The sequence below is a fragment of the Phyllobates terribilis genome, unplaced genomic scaffold (assembly GCF_046119375.1).
Source record: "Phyllobates terribilis strain yellow unplaced genomic scaffold, ASM4611937v1 Scaffold_1__5_contigs__length_1240528914, whole genome shotgun sequence".
Lineage (NCBI taxonomy): Eukaryota > Metazoa > Chordata > Amphibia > Anura > Dendrobatidae > Phyllobates > Phyllobates terribilis.
The window spans coordinates 111829007-111845035 of NW_027362761.1; the positions used below are offsets into that span (position 1 = coordinate 111829007).

The 16029-nt window shown below is 43.3% G+C and overlaps 2 protein-coding genes across 3 annotated transcripts in view; one reads left to right on the forward strand and one right to left on the reverse strand.

The window, feature by feature from the left end:
- The window catches only part of MLLT3 (MLLT3 super elongation complex subunit), a 388749-nt gene extending 378927 nt beyond the window's left edge, over window positions 1-9822 (reverse strand). The window contains exon 1 of the mRNA XM_073666190.1: window positions 9653-9822. The gene's annotated coding sequence lies outside the window, so the exon portion shown is untranslated. The remainder of the gene's footprint in view (window positions 1-9652) is intronic.
- The window catches only part of FOCAD (focadhesin), a 272768-nt gene that overhangs the window by 1951 nt on the left and 254788 nt on the right, over window positions 1-16029 (forward strand). For both annotated transcript variants that reach the window (XM_073666136.1, XM_073666149.1), the window contains exon 2: window positions 10036-10103. In XM_073666136.1, the coding sequence (XP_073522237.1) occupies window positions 10047-10103 (57 nt within the window). In that variant the 5' untranslated portion in view covers window positions 10036-10046. The remainder of the gene's footprint in view (window positions 1-10035; window positions 10104-16029) is intronic.

Genomic DNA, 16029 nt, shown 5'->3' on the forward strand with positions numbered 1-16029 from the left:
GTTGCAGCCACTGTGTTTCCATTGCCTTTTACCGTACTTTCTACAGCATTGTGCATTAAGAAACAATGTAAACAATGAAGAGGTCACAGCGCTCCTCCGAGCTCCTTACCACAGCGCTCCGCCGAGCTCCTTACCACTTCAGATGGCTGTTCCTTGTGAGTGCCAAGAGCCATAACATCAGTAATTAGTTTTGATTTCCTCTTCTAGGGATTCGTGCAGATGACCATGTTTTTGGTCTGAGTACGATCAAACAAAATATTGGATTACACCTCGACCAATGTTATTTTATGTGGCCATGCATATGTCTCATATTTATTTCTGACTGGCTCAGTCACCAGTCCGGAGTTGGATCAGATTATTGGATCACACTTGGCCATGCAGTCCATGGAGAACATTGGACTGCACTCGGTTGACACCTGAGTGCAGTTCGATTTTCACGGACTGACAGAATGGAGAAGATGGAGAACTTTTTTTCCATTTCCATATCCGAGAAAATTGAATCACACAGTAATCACAGTCTGATCAAACTTTGATTAGCACAATTGGCCTGATTCTCTCAGGATGAGAAAAAATTTGCTGCTGTGATCCTAGACTACAGATAGTCAGTCAAATTTAACACCTTGATATCCTGGCCAATAACTCTACAGCTACTATAACTACAACTTACAAAATGTAGATTTCCAAAATTATATTTTTGAAAAACACATATACATATATAGTAGTATTTATTTAGTCACTTCTCACATTGACTTTTTACACTGCCAGATAATGTCCACTTAAAGGGGTATTCCCATCTCCAAGGTCCTATACCAATATGCGGTAGGTGTAATAATAATAATAATATTTACAAATACCTCCAGTTAGAAATGTAGTATAGTTTTTCTGATTTGCTATGTCTCTTTCCTCATATGCAGGCATTGCAGGACCTTAGGTATCCATGCGTACGTCCACTGATATAGAGACAGTTAGCTAGCTGCTAGTGGTCGTAACCATGGATACCTAAGGTCCTCCAATGTCTGCACATGAGGAAAGAGGGATAGCGAATCTGAAGAACTATACTACATTTATAATTGGAGGTATTTGCTACAGTTATTATTATTACAGATACTACATATTGGGATAGGATCTCGGAGATGGGAATACTCTAAGTTAATTAAGTTAATCATTTATTGTGTTCACTTTTTATTGTGCAGCTGCTCAGTTTTTACCTAGATAAAAAACTCTACTTGTTACAAGTGCCGTGGAGTCGATAAGCCAAACCTCCGACTAAGGCCGTGGTCCCACTAGGATATGGTATCCTGCTCTGCTGTGAGCGTGAGCCGACTGTCAGTGCTCTGCGCTCTGATCCTCCCACACTGAGCAGATCGCAGCACAGCTGCATGAGGGGAAGGAGGAAGTAAATTCCCCATCTCCTCTGATGCTCCGTCAGCGGGAACCACACTGCACTCTGGTGATATCCGAGTGCAGTGCGATGTTTCACACACATCCATAGTGCGTGCAATCCGAATCCAACATACTGCGTTTTTTTTTTTTTTCACGTCTGATTGGAGCTGGAAAAAAAAAAGGCCACTGAGCACACCATCATAGGATTAAATTGGTACGAATGCAATCCGATTTTTTTATCGGATTGCATTCGTCCGATTTAATCGCAAATGAAAGCGAGCCCTAAGGCTATGTTCACACATGTGTTTTTTTTTCTGCTGCAAACTTTTCTCTGTCAGGAAAACAGCTGCATTAAAAACGCAGGTTTTGTTGCGTTTTTTTGACCAACCATTACTTCCAATGGGTGAAAAAACGTTGGAAATACGCAGCAAAAACGCAGGTGCGTTATCTGCTGCAAAAAAACGCTGAAAGAAGTGACATGCTCTATTTTCCAAATACACAAGCAAGGCAGAAAATACACCGTAAGCAAAAAGGAACATGTGTGAACAGAGAATTCTGGTTTCTCATAGACTTTTCTGGTACTGCAGATGTAGATGCAGCTGAAAATGTGCATAAAAATCTGCTGCAAAATACGCAGCAAAACACAACGTGTGTGAACTTAGGCTAAGACTCTGACTCCTCAATTTCCCTGACTCACTACTGAGCGTGTACATAAAGTGCAGCACAGATTCATCTCCGCTAAAAGCCGAGATCATTAGATCAGGAACAGAACAGACATTTATAGGACAATAACTATGCCAAATTCTTATGAAAACATTTACAGCACATCCTGCATTGTACTACTGAACCCAATTTATTATATATTTTAGGAGTCGGTCCATTTTATACCAACTCCGACTCCACCACTGACTCCACAGCCCTGGTTGTTATGTATGGATAGAACTATTGCCCACTGTATTGATTTCCACAGAAGCATCTTATAGCTAGTATCATTGTCTGGTAGTGCTAGTGTGCTGGACCATAAAGCCTATATGGAAGATCACCTATCCTCCTCAGTGGACTACAAAAATAAATGATTAGTGGTTAAGAAATATTTGATTATTGGGTACACAAAATAGCGAATTCCATAGGGGATATAAAGTAGAATACCTTAGCAATTCCTCCTCCTGAATCTGGCTCACCAATGGGGTTTGGTTGCCATATTACATATCAAATTCCCAGATCTCCTTGTGCATATCAAATGATCCATGTTATTGAGGGATACAATAATGACCTGGAAAATTCTAAGGCCGAAGTATGGCCTGTAATACCAAGGCTCTAAACCTCTCCCATGGTTGAACAGCTCAGGATTTACTCTTCCCATCATGGGAAGATAAAGGGGATTACGGTGGTGGGTGATCTGTCCCACAAACAGGAGGTGAGATGGATGACTATGGAGGAACTGAAAGACAAATATAGTGTAGATTTTGGGGGTGAACTTGCACCGCACGCCCCAGCGCCTGGAAGAAATCATTAACATAAAAGATGAAAACTCTATTTCTCAACAACTAGACCAGAGCTATGAGGCATATTGGTTGAACTAGTTCAACCATTCTATTACCTGTATGCTCATAGTAATAGCTTAAAAGCCTCGTGGGGGACGGGGGGGACAGATTCCCTTTAAATTTATAGGGATTTAGGATGAAAATTAATTTGCATTTCAGACCACCCCTTTAAATAGATATGGAAGGGGATTCGCCAGAAAATATTACACCATGCCCTATAAGCCTTTAGCTGTTATCTAGCCACCCTTTGACATCAGTATTATAGTGTGACCAAGATGTAAACTGCCTTCCGCAGACATTGTTGTGCCGGTCTCTGAGATCAGGTAGGGAAGATTCTGAGTTACTCCAGCCGCTTTGCTAGTCCTCTGCCGAGACTCAGATGGAGGGAACTTAGATAATTCTTCTCAAATACCAGGGATAGGACCATAATATTATTGGTGCCAAAATAGTGTTTGCAGGCATGACCCACCTGGTATAGGACAGGTTATCATTAAGAACAAATGTGTTTTATTTCAGAACTGCAGGGACTTACAAGCCAAACAGTTCTTCAAGAAGTGACTTGCAGTTATTTACTCGTTTTTAACACCATATAAGATTGCTTTAGTTGTTTAACTTTTTACACAGACAACTTGAAACATGACTGAGGAGATGGGAGGGATTTTGGGTAAATTTAAAGGGGTTGTCCACTTTTGGGTCTACAGTTGGGTTTCGTTAAACATAATACACAGTTTGCCTTCTATAGCCATTGTGTTGCACTGTCTATTGCTGGCTGCAGAATGAGTTAACTCAGAATCTATCAGTGAGCTAGTTTTGACAGTCTTACTGTAGAGTTTTTAGTTGTTTTTTTTAGCTATCTTTTTGCTTATGGCCTCTCTGCTAATTTATGACCACGGAACATATCAAAGTTGAATTTGCAGGGAAAGAAAGAGCCTGTAAAAGTCACGTTGTGCAACATTTTTAATGAAACTGAATTGCAAACATGATTTTTAGCCCGAAATACATGTATTTAAGTAAAAAAATGAAATAAATAAATAAATAAAACAAATAAAAATAGTCCCCAAAGGTGGACAACCCCTTAAAGATCTAGGAGCGTTGACAAGGGGAACGTTAATGATGTTACAGAAGCTACAGTGCCTACAAGTAGTATTCAACCCCCTGCAGATTTAGCTGGTTGACACATGCGGAATTAACTTGGCATTGTGACATTTGTACTGTAGATCAGCCTGGAAGTGGGAAATGCACTGCAGCAAATTTTGTTTTTGTTTTTTGTTTTTTTTTAAAACGTAAAAAGTTAATTTAGAGTGTCATTTATTATTCAACCCCTCAAACCACAAGAATTCTGTTTGGTCCCCCTAAAGTATTAACAAGTAGTTCAGGCACCAAGAATAATGAGCTTCACATGTGTGGATTAAAGATCTCTTTTGCCAGCCTTTTCTGACTATTTAAGACCCTCCCCAAACTTGTGAACAGCACTCAGACATGGTCAACATGGGAAAGACAAAGGAGCATTCCAAGGCCATCAGAGACAAGAACGTGGAGGGTCACAAGGCTGGCAAGGGGTACAAAACCCTTTCCAAGGAGTTGGGCCTACCTGTCTCCACTGTTGGGAGCATCATCCGTAAGTGGAAGGCTTATGGAACTACTGTTAGCCTTCCACGGCCAGGACAGCCTTTGAAAGTGTCCTCCCGTGCCGAGGCCAGGCTTGTCCGAAGAGTCAAGGCTAACCCAAGGACAACAAGGAAGGAGCTCCGGGAAGATCTCATGGCAGTGGGGACATTGGTTTCAGTCAATACCATAAGTAACGTACTGCACCGCAATGGTCTCCGTTCCAGACGAGCCCGTAAGGTACCTTTACTTTCAAAGCGTCATGTCAAGGCTCGTCTACAGTTTGCTCATGATCACTTGGAGGACTCTGAGACAGACTGGTTCAAGGTTCTATGGTCTGATGAGACCAAGATCGTTTGGAGACTGGATGGCACTGCATACGACCCCAAGAATACCATCCCTACAGTCAAGTATGGTGGTGGCAGCATCATGCTGTGGGGCTGTTTCTCTGCCAAGGGGCCTGGCCATCTGGTCCGCATCCATGGGAAGATGGATAGCACGGCCTACCTGGAGATTTTGGCCAAGAACCTCCGCTCCTCCATCAAGGATCTTAAGATGGGTCGTAATTTCATCTTCCAACAAGACAACGACCCAAAGCACACAGCCAAGAAAACCAAGGCCTGGTTCAATAGGGAAAAAGTCAAGGTGTTGGAGTGGCCTAGTCAGTCTCCTGACCTTAACCCAATTGAAAACTTGTGGAAGGAGCTCAAGAATAAAGTCCACATGAGACACCCAAAGAACCTAGATAACTTGGAGAAGATCTGCATGGAGGAGTGGGCCAAGATAACTCCACAGACCTGTGCCGGCCTGATCAGGTCTTATAAAAGACGATTATTAGCTGTAATTGCAAACAAGGGTTATTCCACAAAATATTAAACATAGGGGTTGTATAATAATTGACCCACACTTTTATGTTTAAAATTTAATAAAATTCAACTGAGCAACATAACTTTTTGGTTTGTAAGATTTATGCTTCTGTTCATAAAACCTACTCTCGTTTGCAGTTTGAAGGCTCTAACTTATTTGCATCTTATCAAACCAGCTAAATCTGCAGGGGGTTGAATACTACTTGTAGGCACTGTATATATTCCAGAGGTATGCATATGTGTTGTCTCTCAGGACTCTGGTATTGCTATTGTATAGTGGATGACAGAGGTGTCATTGACTGCAAAGGGGAATGGAGAAGGGGAGGTTGTTTGATAGTGTGTGTGTGTTGTGCGTACGGCGTATACAGTGTGTGTGTGTGTAAGATGTTGACTTTTCTATGTGTTGTTTCTGATCTGTTTTTGGTGTTTGAAGCGTATTACTAATCCCAGTGGTGGACAAAGACAGAAAAGGGCGCCTGTGCAAGAACAATATGTGGACCCTTTACAGCTCAAAGGCTCCTGGAGGTAGAAATGGGTCTTCTTACCTCTTGGGCCCCTGTGCGGCCGCATAGGTTGCACCAATGATATGTCCGCCTCTAACTAATCCTGACTTTCTTTTTGTAAATTGGTTTTTGATGTCTTGAAGATCTGTAAGTTTCATATAACCCAGAGCGACCTGGCAGGGGCACGTGGGAGAAGAATAACGTTAGGTCAGAGAACATCACAGGTTTTTCTGGATATAATAACTTAGATTGATCGTCAATACGTATTGCTGAAAAATGGAGGCCATCTGCTGTAACCGGTTATGGGTCTGAGTTGCGTTACTTATCCCTGTGCCATGACCAATGCTGTTAGATGCCAGCAGTCAGTAGAAGGTGCCACTGTTTTTTGACATCTAATGTCTGTGGGGCGCAGGAGACAAAGCACCCTCTCCAGTCCCTTTGTCCTATAATGGCAGGTGTCAGGCAGAGCAATGAATTGTACAACCTGTGTGATTGTTTGTTATCCAGAAACACAATGGGCACCAGAGGAGCCTGACAGACACTAATTATTACTTACTATTAGTAAATTCCTCTAGATATATCCTCTCGCCCTGCAAGCTCTGAGCAGGGATCCTTTAGTACCTGGGATCTGAGACCATGATTGCTCTTCAGCCAAATTCATACACTGAGCTTGTGTGCAGTCCAAGCCGCCCGAGCCCCCTTCTATGGAAAAGCCACATTACATAGGACCATACTTTACCTTGGTCTGTCTGCATGCTGAAGCATTGTCTGAACCATGCAAGGAGCAGAATTGGCGGCTCGAGTATGTGTGACGTGTATATCACCACCGGGTATGGAGAGCCAGGCACCATGCCAAGCACTTAATCAACACAGTCTCGAAAGAATGAACAGACGTCTCTGTTACAAGGTGGTCTTCTCTGCAGATACATATTGACCTTTATTATTATACTTTCTTATAACTATATATTATACTTTTTTGTTTAGCTGTGTATTAGTGCTGTCTCCTGGAAAGTAGTGTAATTGTCAATACGGTGCCGTTATAGCACATAAAGGAGTAATTACTCAGTTTTCTTACTGTCCTGAATGGTAAATCTGTCTAGCTAAGGGCTCCTTCAGATGTCAGTATTTTCTACATATGATTTTGATCCAAAATGTGGTCCAAGTGCCATCAGTTTTTCTCATACATGGAAATAAAAAAATAAAAAAAATCTTTCTCCAGCTTCTCCTATCTGACCACACTCGGATGACATCCAAGTGCGTCCGATTTTTTTTTTTTTTTTTTTTTATGGACCTATAGACTTGCATTGCCAATTTTGATCCAATCTGATGCTCAGATCAAAACTGGACATATCTTCAATATTTCCGAGGACCACTTGGTTCAAGGAAAAAAATCAGACATGCACAGAAATAACTTAGGTACGAGTGCTATCTGTAAAAACCATGGATAGCACTCGTATGAGAAAATCGGATGTGTGAATGAGCCCCAAGTGTGACATGGTGCAGAAGCTTATATAAATAAAGTGGAGAACACCATATTGTTATATTGGAAGGACTTTTGCATTTCCGGTAGAAGTGTTTCTTGACTTGACTCCTAAAGAGTAACTGTCTTTTTAACCCCCCCCCCCCCCCCTTCATAAATCAATACTATATGTGAGAACAATAAACTTTGTAATATATCTTATTAGTGCAATCATCTTTTTTCTCGTCCTGGACTGATTTTACTCATGAATTGAGAATGATCTGTCTTCAGTGAACACAGATTTTTCCATTACTGGAATTGGAGATGACAGTTTGTGCGTAAAATTCTACAGAGAGCTGTATCTGTCGTTTCAGAACTTACAGTAGAATATCTATGTCTGCCTCTAGCTCTTCCCTTCTCCTTCACTCTACATAGAATCTTATGAGCACCAACGGCCATCTTCTATCTCAGTAATGGGAGAATATGTCTTCACTGATTACAGATTTTTCCCATGAATTAAGAGTGAATGATCAGTCTAGGAGGAGAAAGAAGCAGATTTCTCTGATAAGATATGTTCCTAAGTTTCTTATTTTCATGTGTACTATGGATTTATGATATAAAAATTTAAAAGAACTGTTACTAGTTAAAGAGAAGGGCAATTCCCCGGTAACGTTTAGTATGTTTTATGCAGTAAAAATCGTTACTTTTTCATAAGAAAAGGCTCAAGTGCCTTTTTTTGTTTGTATTTTTTTTCTCGATTATTTGCTTGTTAAAGGGAATCTGTCACCCCCTGGGAGATATCAGACCTCTACTCTGGGCATACAGGGTATAGGAAAGTAATGCTATACATACCTGTATGGCCCATAGTAGAGGTTTGATTGCAGAGATGAGCAATTTAATAAATTCTATTTTGTACAGACAAGCAGTCCCCACCTATCTGCTTGTTATTCCCCTAAATCCCCGCCTATATGCTTAATTATCATATCCCCCACCCCTGCATGTCACAGGCCCTGTGACGTGTTCTGTGCTCCCTGATCTCCCAGGCATTCGCAAAGCACCGTTCACATAGAGCGCGCTTTGCTTCATCCCTGCCCCATCTGCCTGAGCACTGTGCTGCACGGTTCTATTGCGGAGGAGTGGCAGTGACTCCCCGGCACTTGCGCAATAGAGACCTGCAGCACGGTGCTCAGGCAGACGGGGCAGGGATGAAGCAAAGCGCGCTCTATGTGAACGGTGCTTTGTGCGTGCACGGGAAGTCAGGGAGCACAGAACACGTCACAGGGCCTGTGACATGCAGGGGTGGGGGATATGATAATTAAGCATATAGGGCGGGATTTGGGGTAATAATAAGCACATGGGGGGGGATTGCTTAGCGTCCCCCGGACGCCAAGCCTGTACAAAATATAATTGATTAAAGCTCTTTTCTCTGCAATCAGACCTCTACTATGGGCCATACAGGTATGTATAGCATTACTTTTCTATACCCTGTATGCCCAGAGTAGAGGTCCGATATCTCCAAATTGGTGACAGATTCAATTTAAATATCTTTTACAAATATTTGCTAATATTTGAAAATACTTCTTTACGCATTGTAGAAGTCATCAGAAGGTGTGCATTCTAGGTGCACGTGATGCTTGACCTAACTCTAAAAAAGAAGGGACGTTCCCTTGCATCACCTAAATTTTAGACAATAAAAATCTTTATTTTTTTCCTAAGCAAGGCTTGCATCGACATTTTTTTTCAAGATTTGCTTATTAATTTTACACATTTTTACTTGCAGATAATCGTTACCACTTGCATAAAGTGGAGTGTGAGAGCAGGGGTGTATCACTGTATAACCATGCAAGTTTACCTATCATGCCTGACATTCTCTATTCAGCTAGAATAGTGGCCACATTAGTAGTCTCTCAACTTTCCCAGAATCTGATGTGACTAGGGGTCAGCAATGTAGATTTTGGGAGAGAACAATTTTTCGTATTATTAAAAATGGGAAAAAACTCTTAAGCCATAAATATGTGGTCCATTATTCTAGTAGAAAATGCATCTTTAGGTTAGCTTCAAACGCGTCGGCATATTTAACTGTGTGTGCTACTGCTGTGGACCCCTAAATAAAGCCTCGTTTTCTATTATAATATTGGGGGCTCGACCCTCTTATACCTTAGTGTCGCCCTGCATTCCGGGCGTCCAAGTACTTAGGCCGATGAGCTGGTTTGAAGAATTTTTTACTCTTTCACAGCAGAGTTTTGCAAGCACAGATATCGTAATAGTACATATAATGAGAAAATTACTCACGGTGGATACAATTCCTCGGCTTCAGCAGCTGTTGCTCTTCACAGTTGGACATAGAAGTCTGTGAGTGGCCTCCACTTCCACACTGTGTAGACAGGAGGCCAGCATTGCCTAATTAACCCTAAGTTCTTCTGAAAGGATCTGAAGTGGTGGGTGGCATGCACATGAAAGTGAAGACACCCATGCTGCTGCATTTAGATAAGCATGTGTAGAGGGAGTGGTCCTGCTGCTAACACCCAACTTACTTTTGATCTAGCTATTTTCCTTGTTCTACATCCCATAAATGCTTCGAGCCGTGTCACCACATTTTTAGCACATAGCCTTTTCATCATCCAGAATATGCGGAATGAAACATAAAGTTATCCCCTTTTATTGTCCCGTTTCAGTGATTCAGAAAATGTCAGAAGATTTGAAGAAAAGATTAGAATTTCCAAATTCACTTATTCAGACACAGGTAGGACTTATATCAAAGCTTTGGTACCAAATTACCTATTTTTTTTACTTAAATTTTTAGGCCACAAGAAAAAAAATAAATTTATTATTGGTCTGATTTGCCGAGCTCTTGCTGCCCTTGCTCTATAACAATTCATGAGCATTAGATAAAAAGAAGTTCATCTAAACTAACGGATTGCAGCAATTTCTTGATCTATTGCTGGGGTGTCAAATTCGGCCGGATAAATAGGCCACGCATAGTAAAAAAAAAAAAAAAAAAAAAATTGGATTTGATGAGTACTCGTGCAGATTGTTGAATGCAAGGGTACAGTATATTATTAACATGGTTGTGACTATAGCAAGCTGTCTGACATCTTTGGACTTTCTTTGAAATAATAGTAGGGTGTTGGAACAACTCATAATACCAATGTTGAGGAAAAAAAATGTGTGTGTGTATAATATACACAAAATATATATATCCCTCTTGGTGAAATTTCAATGTCGAGGAGTGTGTAGAATTTATAACAAAAAAGTGTGAAACAACTGAAAATATGTCTTATATTCTAGGTTCTTCAAAGTAGCCACCTTTTGCTTTGATGACTGCTTTGCACACTCTTGGCATTCTCTTGTTGAGCTTCAAGAGGTAGTCACCGGAAATGGTTTTCACTTCACAGGTGTGCCCTGTCAGGTTTAATAAGTGGGATTTCTTGCCTTATAAATGGGGTTGGGACCATCAGTTGTGTTGTGCAGAAGTCTGGTGGATACACAGCTGATAGTCCTACTGAATAGACTGTTAGCTGCTTTTTTCTTGACATAATACAAATTCTAAGTAAAGAAAAACGAGTGGCCATCATTGCTTTAAGAAATGAAGGTCAGTCAGTGCGAAAAATTGGGAAAACTTTGAAAGTGTCCCCAAGTGCAGTTGCAAAAACCATCAAGCGCTACAAAGAAACTGGCTCACATGAGGACCGCCCCAGGAAAGGAAGACCAAGAGTCACCTCTTCTTCTGAGGATAAGTTTATCCGAGTCACCAGCCTCAGAAATCGCAGGTTAACAGCAGCTCAGATTAGAGACCAGGTCAATGCCGCACAGCAGACACATCGCTACAACAACTGTTAAGAGGAGACTTTGTGCTGCAGGCCCTTCATGGTAAAATAGCTGCTAGGAAACCACTGCTAAGGACAGGCTGAGTCCAAATTTGAGATCTTTGGTTCCAACCACCGTGTCTTTGTGCGACGCAGAAAAGGTGAACGGATAGACTCTACATGCCTGGTTTCCACCGTGAAGCATGGAGGAGGAGGTGTGATGGTGTGGGGGTGCTTTGCTGGTGACACTGTTGGGGATTTATTCAAAATAGAAAGCATCCTGAACCAGCATGGCTACCACAGTATCTTGCAGCGGCATGCTATTTCATCCGGTTTGCGTTTAGTTGGACCATCATTTATTTTTCAACAGGACAATGACCCCAAACACACCTCCAGGCTGTGTAAGGGCTATTTGACCAAGAAGGAGAGTGATGGGGTGCTATGCCAGGTGACCTGGCCTCCACAGTCACCAGACCAGAACCCATTCAAGATGGTTTGGGGTGAGCTGGACCGCAGAGTGAAGGCAAAAGGGCCAACAAGTGCTAAGCATCTCTGGGAACTCCTTCAAGATTGTTGGAAGACCATTTCCGGTGATTACCTCTTGAAGCTCATCAAGAGAATGCCAAGAGTGTGCAAACCAGTCTTCAAAGCAAAAGGTGGCTACTTTGAAGAACCTAGAATATAAGACATATTTTCAGTTGTTTCACACCTTTTTGTTAAGTATATAATGTGTTAATTCATAGTTTTGATGCCTTCAGTGTGAATGTACAATTTTCATAGTCATGAAAAATTATATAATATATAATATAAAAATAATATGTGCTGCCTCCATTTTTGCATGGGGAGAGATATCTATCTATCTATCTCTCCCCATGCAAAAATGGAGGCAGCACATATATGTACACACACACACACACACACACACACACACACACACACACACACACACACACACACACACACACACACACACACACACACACGGTACGGAAAGTATTCAGACCCCTTTAAAAAAAAACAAATGTTGAATGTTTTGCAAATTTATTAAAAAAGAAAAACTGAAATATCACATGGTCATAAGTATTCAGACCCTTTGCTCAGTATTGAGTAGAAGCACCCTTTTGAGCTAGTACAACCATGAGTCTTCTTGGGAATGATGCAGCAAGTTTTTCACATCTGGATGTGGGGATCCTCTGCCATTCTTCCTTGCAGATCCTCTCCAGTTCCGTCAGGTTTGATGGGGATCGTTGGTGGACAGCCATTTTCAGGTCTCTCCAGAGATGCTTAATTGGGTTTAGGTCAGGGTTCTGGCTGGGCCAGTCAAGAATGGTCACAGAGTTGTCCTGAAGCCACTCCTTTGTTATTTTTAGCTGTGTGCTTAGGGTCATTGTCTTGTTGGAAGGTGAACCGTCGGCCAAGTCTGAGGTCCTGAGCACTCTGGAAGAGGTTTTCATCCAGGATATCTCTGTACTTGGCCACATTCATGTTTCCTTCAGTTGCAACCAGTCATCCTGTCCCAGCAGCTGAAAAAACACCCCCATAGCATGATGCTGCCACCACCATGTTTCACTGTTGGGATTGTATTGGGCAGGTGATGAGCAGTGCCTGGTTTTCTCCACACATACTGCTTAGAATTATCACCAAAAAGTTCTATCTTCGTCTCATCAGACCAGAGAATCTTATTTCTCATAGTCTGGGAGTCCTTCATGTGTTTTTGAGAACACTCTATGCGGGCTTTCATATATCTTGCACTGAGGAGAGGCTTCCGTCGGGTCACTTTGCCATAAAGGCCCGACTGGTGGAGGGCTGCAGTGATAGTTGACTTTGTGCAACTTTCTCCCATCTCCCTACTGCATCTCTGGAGCTCAGCCATAGTGATCTTGGGGTTCTTCTTTACCCCTCTCACCAAGGCTCTTCTCCCACGATTGCTCATTTTGGCTGGACGGCCAAGTCTAGGAAGATTTCTGGTGGTGCCAAACTTCTTCCATTTAAGGATTGTAGCATCGGCGTCTCTGCCCCCTGCTAGGCAGAGACGCCGTCCCTCTCACCTTCCTGTTCAGCGCACGGCGTCCTCCAGCGCTCCTTCACTCGCTGCTGCCGGCGCTCGCTCCTTCCCGGGCTCTCTTAAAGGGACCGCGCGCGCCGTCCTAAGGAGTCCCCGGCCAATAGCCGGAGGACTTCCGATATCTAAGGCACCTCCTCCAAAATGGAGGTGCCCGAGCAAAGTTGTTGCAAAGCATACTCACCTCTGCTTCAGCCCTCAGGTCCCGTTGCCAGCCTGACTACCAGTCCTGTCTGCCTGCTTATCTTCTCTTCAGCCCGACAGTCAGTCTGTCTCCTGCATCCGCCAGTCTGTCTATGGGCAAGTCCACCTGCGGACCAGAAAGCACCTGCCAGTTACCTGCCTGCTACCTGCCGTACCTGCTAGCCCGCTCACCTGGGAGCTCTCACCTGCTACCCGCCTGCTAGCCTACCTGGAGGCTCCGCCGTCACTTGCCGTGACCACCTGCCTGCCAGCCAAGAGACTCTTACCTGCTCTTCCGTCACTTCCCGTGACCACCCGCCTGCTCACCCAAGAGACTGCTACCTACCTGTTGTGTACACCCGCTACTCCGGTCAGTCCCAGCTATCTGACCCGTGGGAGCCACCTGCTCTATTACAGGGTCGTCCCCGAATAACACCTGCCCCTCGGGGTCCCTCCTTGTTCCTAGGCACAGCGGTTCCACCACCCGGCCCCGTTACGAGGATTATGGAGACCACTGTGCTCTTAGGAACCTTGAGTAATGCAGAAATTCTTTTATAACCTTGGCCAGATCTTTGCCTTGCCACAATTCTGTCTCTGAGCTCCTTGGGCAGTTCCTTTTGAGCTCATGATTTTCATTTGGTCTGACATGCACTGTGAGCTGTGAGGTCTTGTATGTAGAACCATCTCAAGGAGTATCACAAGGAATTGGACCGCATGTGACTTAAATATGAGTGTCTGAGCAAAGGGTCTGAATACTTATGACCATGTGATATTTCAGTTTTTATTTTTTAATAAATTTGCAAAAATGTATTCATTTCTGTTTTTTTCAGTCAAAATGGGGTGCAGAGTGTACTTTAATGAGAAAAAAATGAAATTTTTAGAATTCACCAAATGACTGCAATGGAGCAAAGAGTGAAAAATTTAAAGAGGTCTGAATTCTTTTTGTACCCACTGTATATATTTTTATATATAATATATTGTAGGGATGGTACTCACTCAGGTGCGGTTTGAGGCAAACCGGAGGCAGGTTCCTTTAAAAGTCCACATTGGTTTATTAACTTCATAAACCTGCAAAAGTAAAAAAGTGCAAATAAACAGCCTTTAGTGCAGGCATAACAAAGGAGAACAGTACTTTGAACAAAGTCTATGGTACACCGAACCTGTGGTCACACAGGCTGGTGAGCACACAGCTCAGTCTGGAAACCACACACTTCTCCTTCCAAACACAAACAAACAGCCTCCATTATATAGGCTGTTAACCACACCCAGAGGTGAGGTTTGTGGTTTGCTGGACCCGCCCATCTCTCCTAGCAACCCGTACCCCGGCTCCCAGCTGCACCAATTAATCCTCTTAGTGCATACGTGCACACTAGAAAATGCACCGGGTTACATTCCAGAGACCAGCCATCTCTGGGATACATATCTCCCATCAGTTACAAGACCATTAGCCACCTTACATACCTCTTCCCTCTGCCTAAAGCCGTGGGGCTTGGCACCTTCTACCACTAGACAGCGGATTCTCGAGAGGGCATCAGCATTACCATGTAGCATTTCTGCTCTATGTTCTACATGGAAGTTGAAATCCTGTAGGGCTAAAAGCAGCGGGTGACACTGGCATTTTTCCCCTTTGTTTCCCTCATCCATTTTAGTGGGGCATGGTCGGATACCAATCTAAATTTTCGACAAAGCAGATAGTACCGCAACTTGTCCACTGCCCACTTTATGGCCAAGCACTCCTTCTCTATGACCGCAGGGGTCTCTGCCAGGTTTGGATTGCCTCAACTTTACTGATTTGGGGTTTGATCTTGCCTCTACCAACTACATAACCGAGGTATTTGGCCTCTTCTTTACCCATTGCACTTTTCTTCGGGTTTATCGAAAACCCCACTTTCCTCAGAGCATCAAACACCACCTGGATCTTTTCCAGAAGACTCTCCCAGTCTGGGCTGAATATAACACTATAGTCCAGGTATGCTGCAGCTTATTTCTTATGGGGCTCCAGGATTCGATCCATGGCTCTCTTTAAGGTGGCAGGGGCCCCCTGCAGTCCAAACGGCATTCGAACATACTGGAAGGATCTGTCCGGTGTAGAAAACACAGTCTTCTCCTTTGGCTCCCTGTGCCATGGGGATCTGCCAGTAACCCTTCATTAAATCCAAGGTGGTTATGTACCTTGCTGGCCCAAGTCGCTCGATCATCTCATCGACACGTGGCATGGGATATGCATCGAACTTGGAGACTTCATTCAACTTCTGATAGTCATTGCAGAATCTCCATTCACCATCGGGCTTTGGGACCAAGACAATAGGGCTCGACCAACCGCTCTTGGATTCTTCAGTGACACCAAATTTCAGCATACGAGCCACCTCTTTGGAGTTCACCTCTCGTCGGACCTCATGTATCCGATAGGGCTTCACGTTTATCCGCACATGTGGCTCCGTCAGAACCTCGTGTTCTATGACCATTGTGCAGCCCTGTTCTTGTGCAGCAACTCCCGACATTGCTGCTTTTGGCCCTTTGTGAGCGTTTCCGCTATTGCGACTCCTCCAACGTCCCCTTCTGGCTTGCCCAGAAAGCATGGAGCTTCCACAGCCTCTCTGTCTTGCCATGGCTTGATG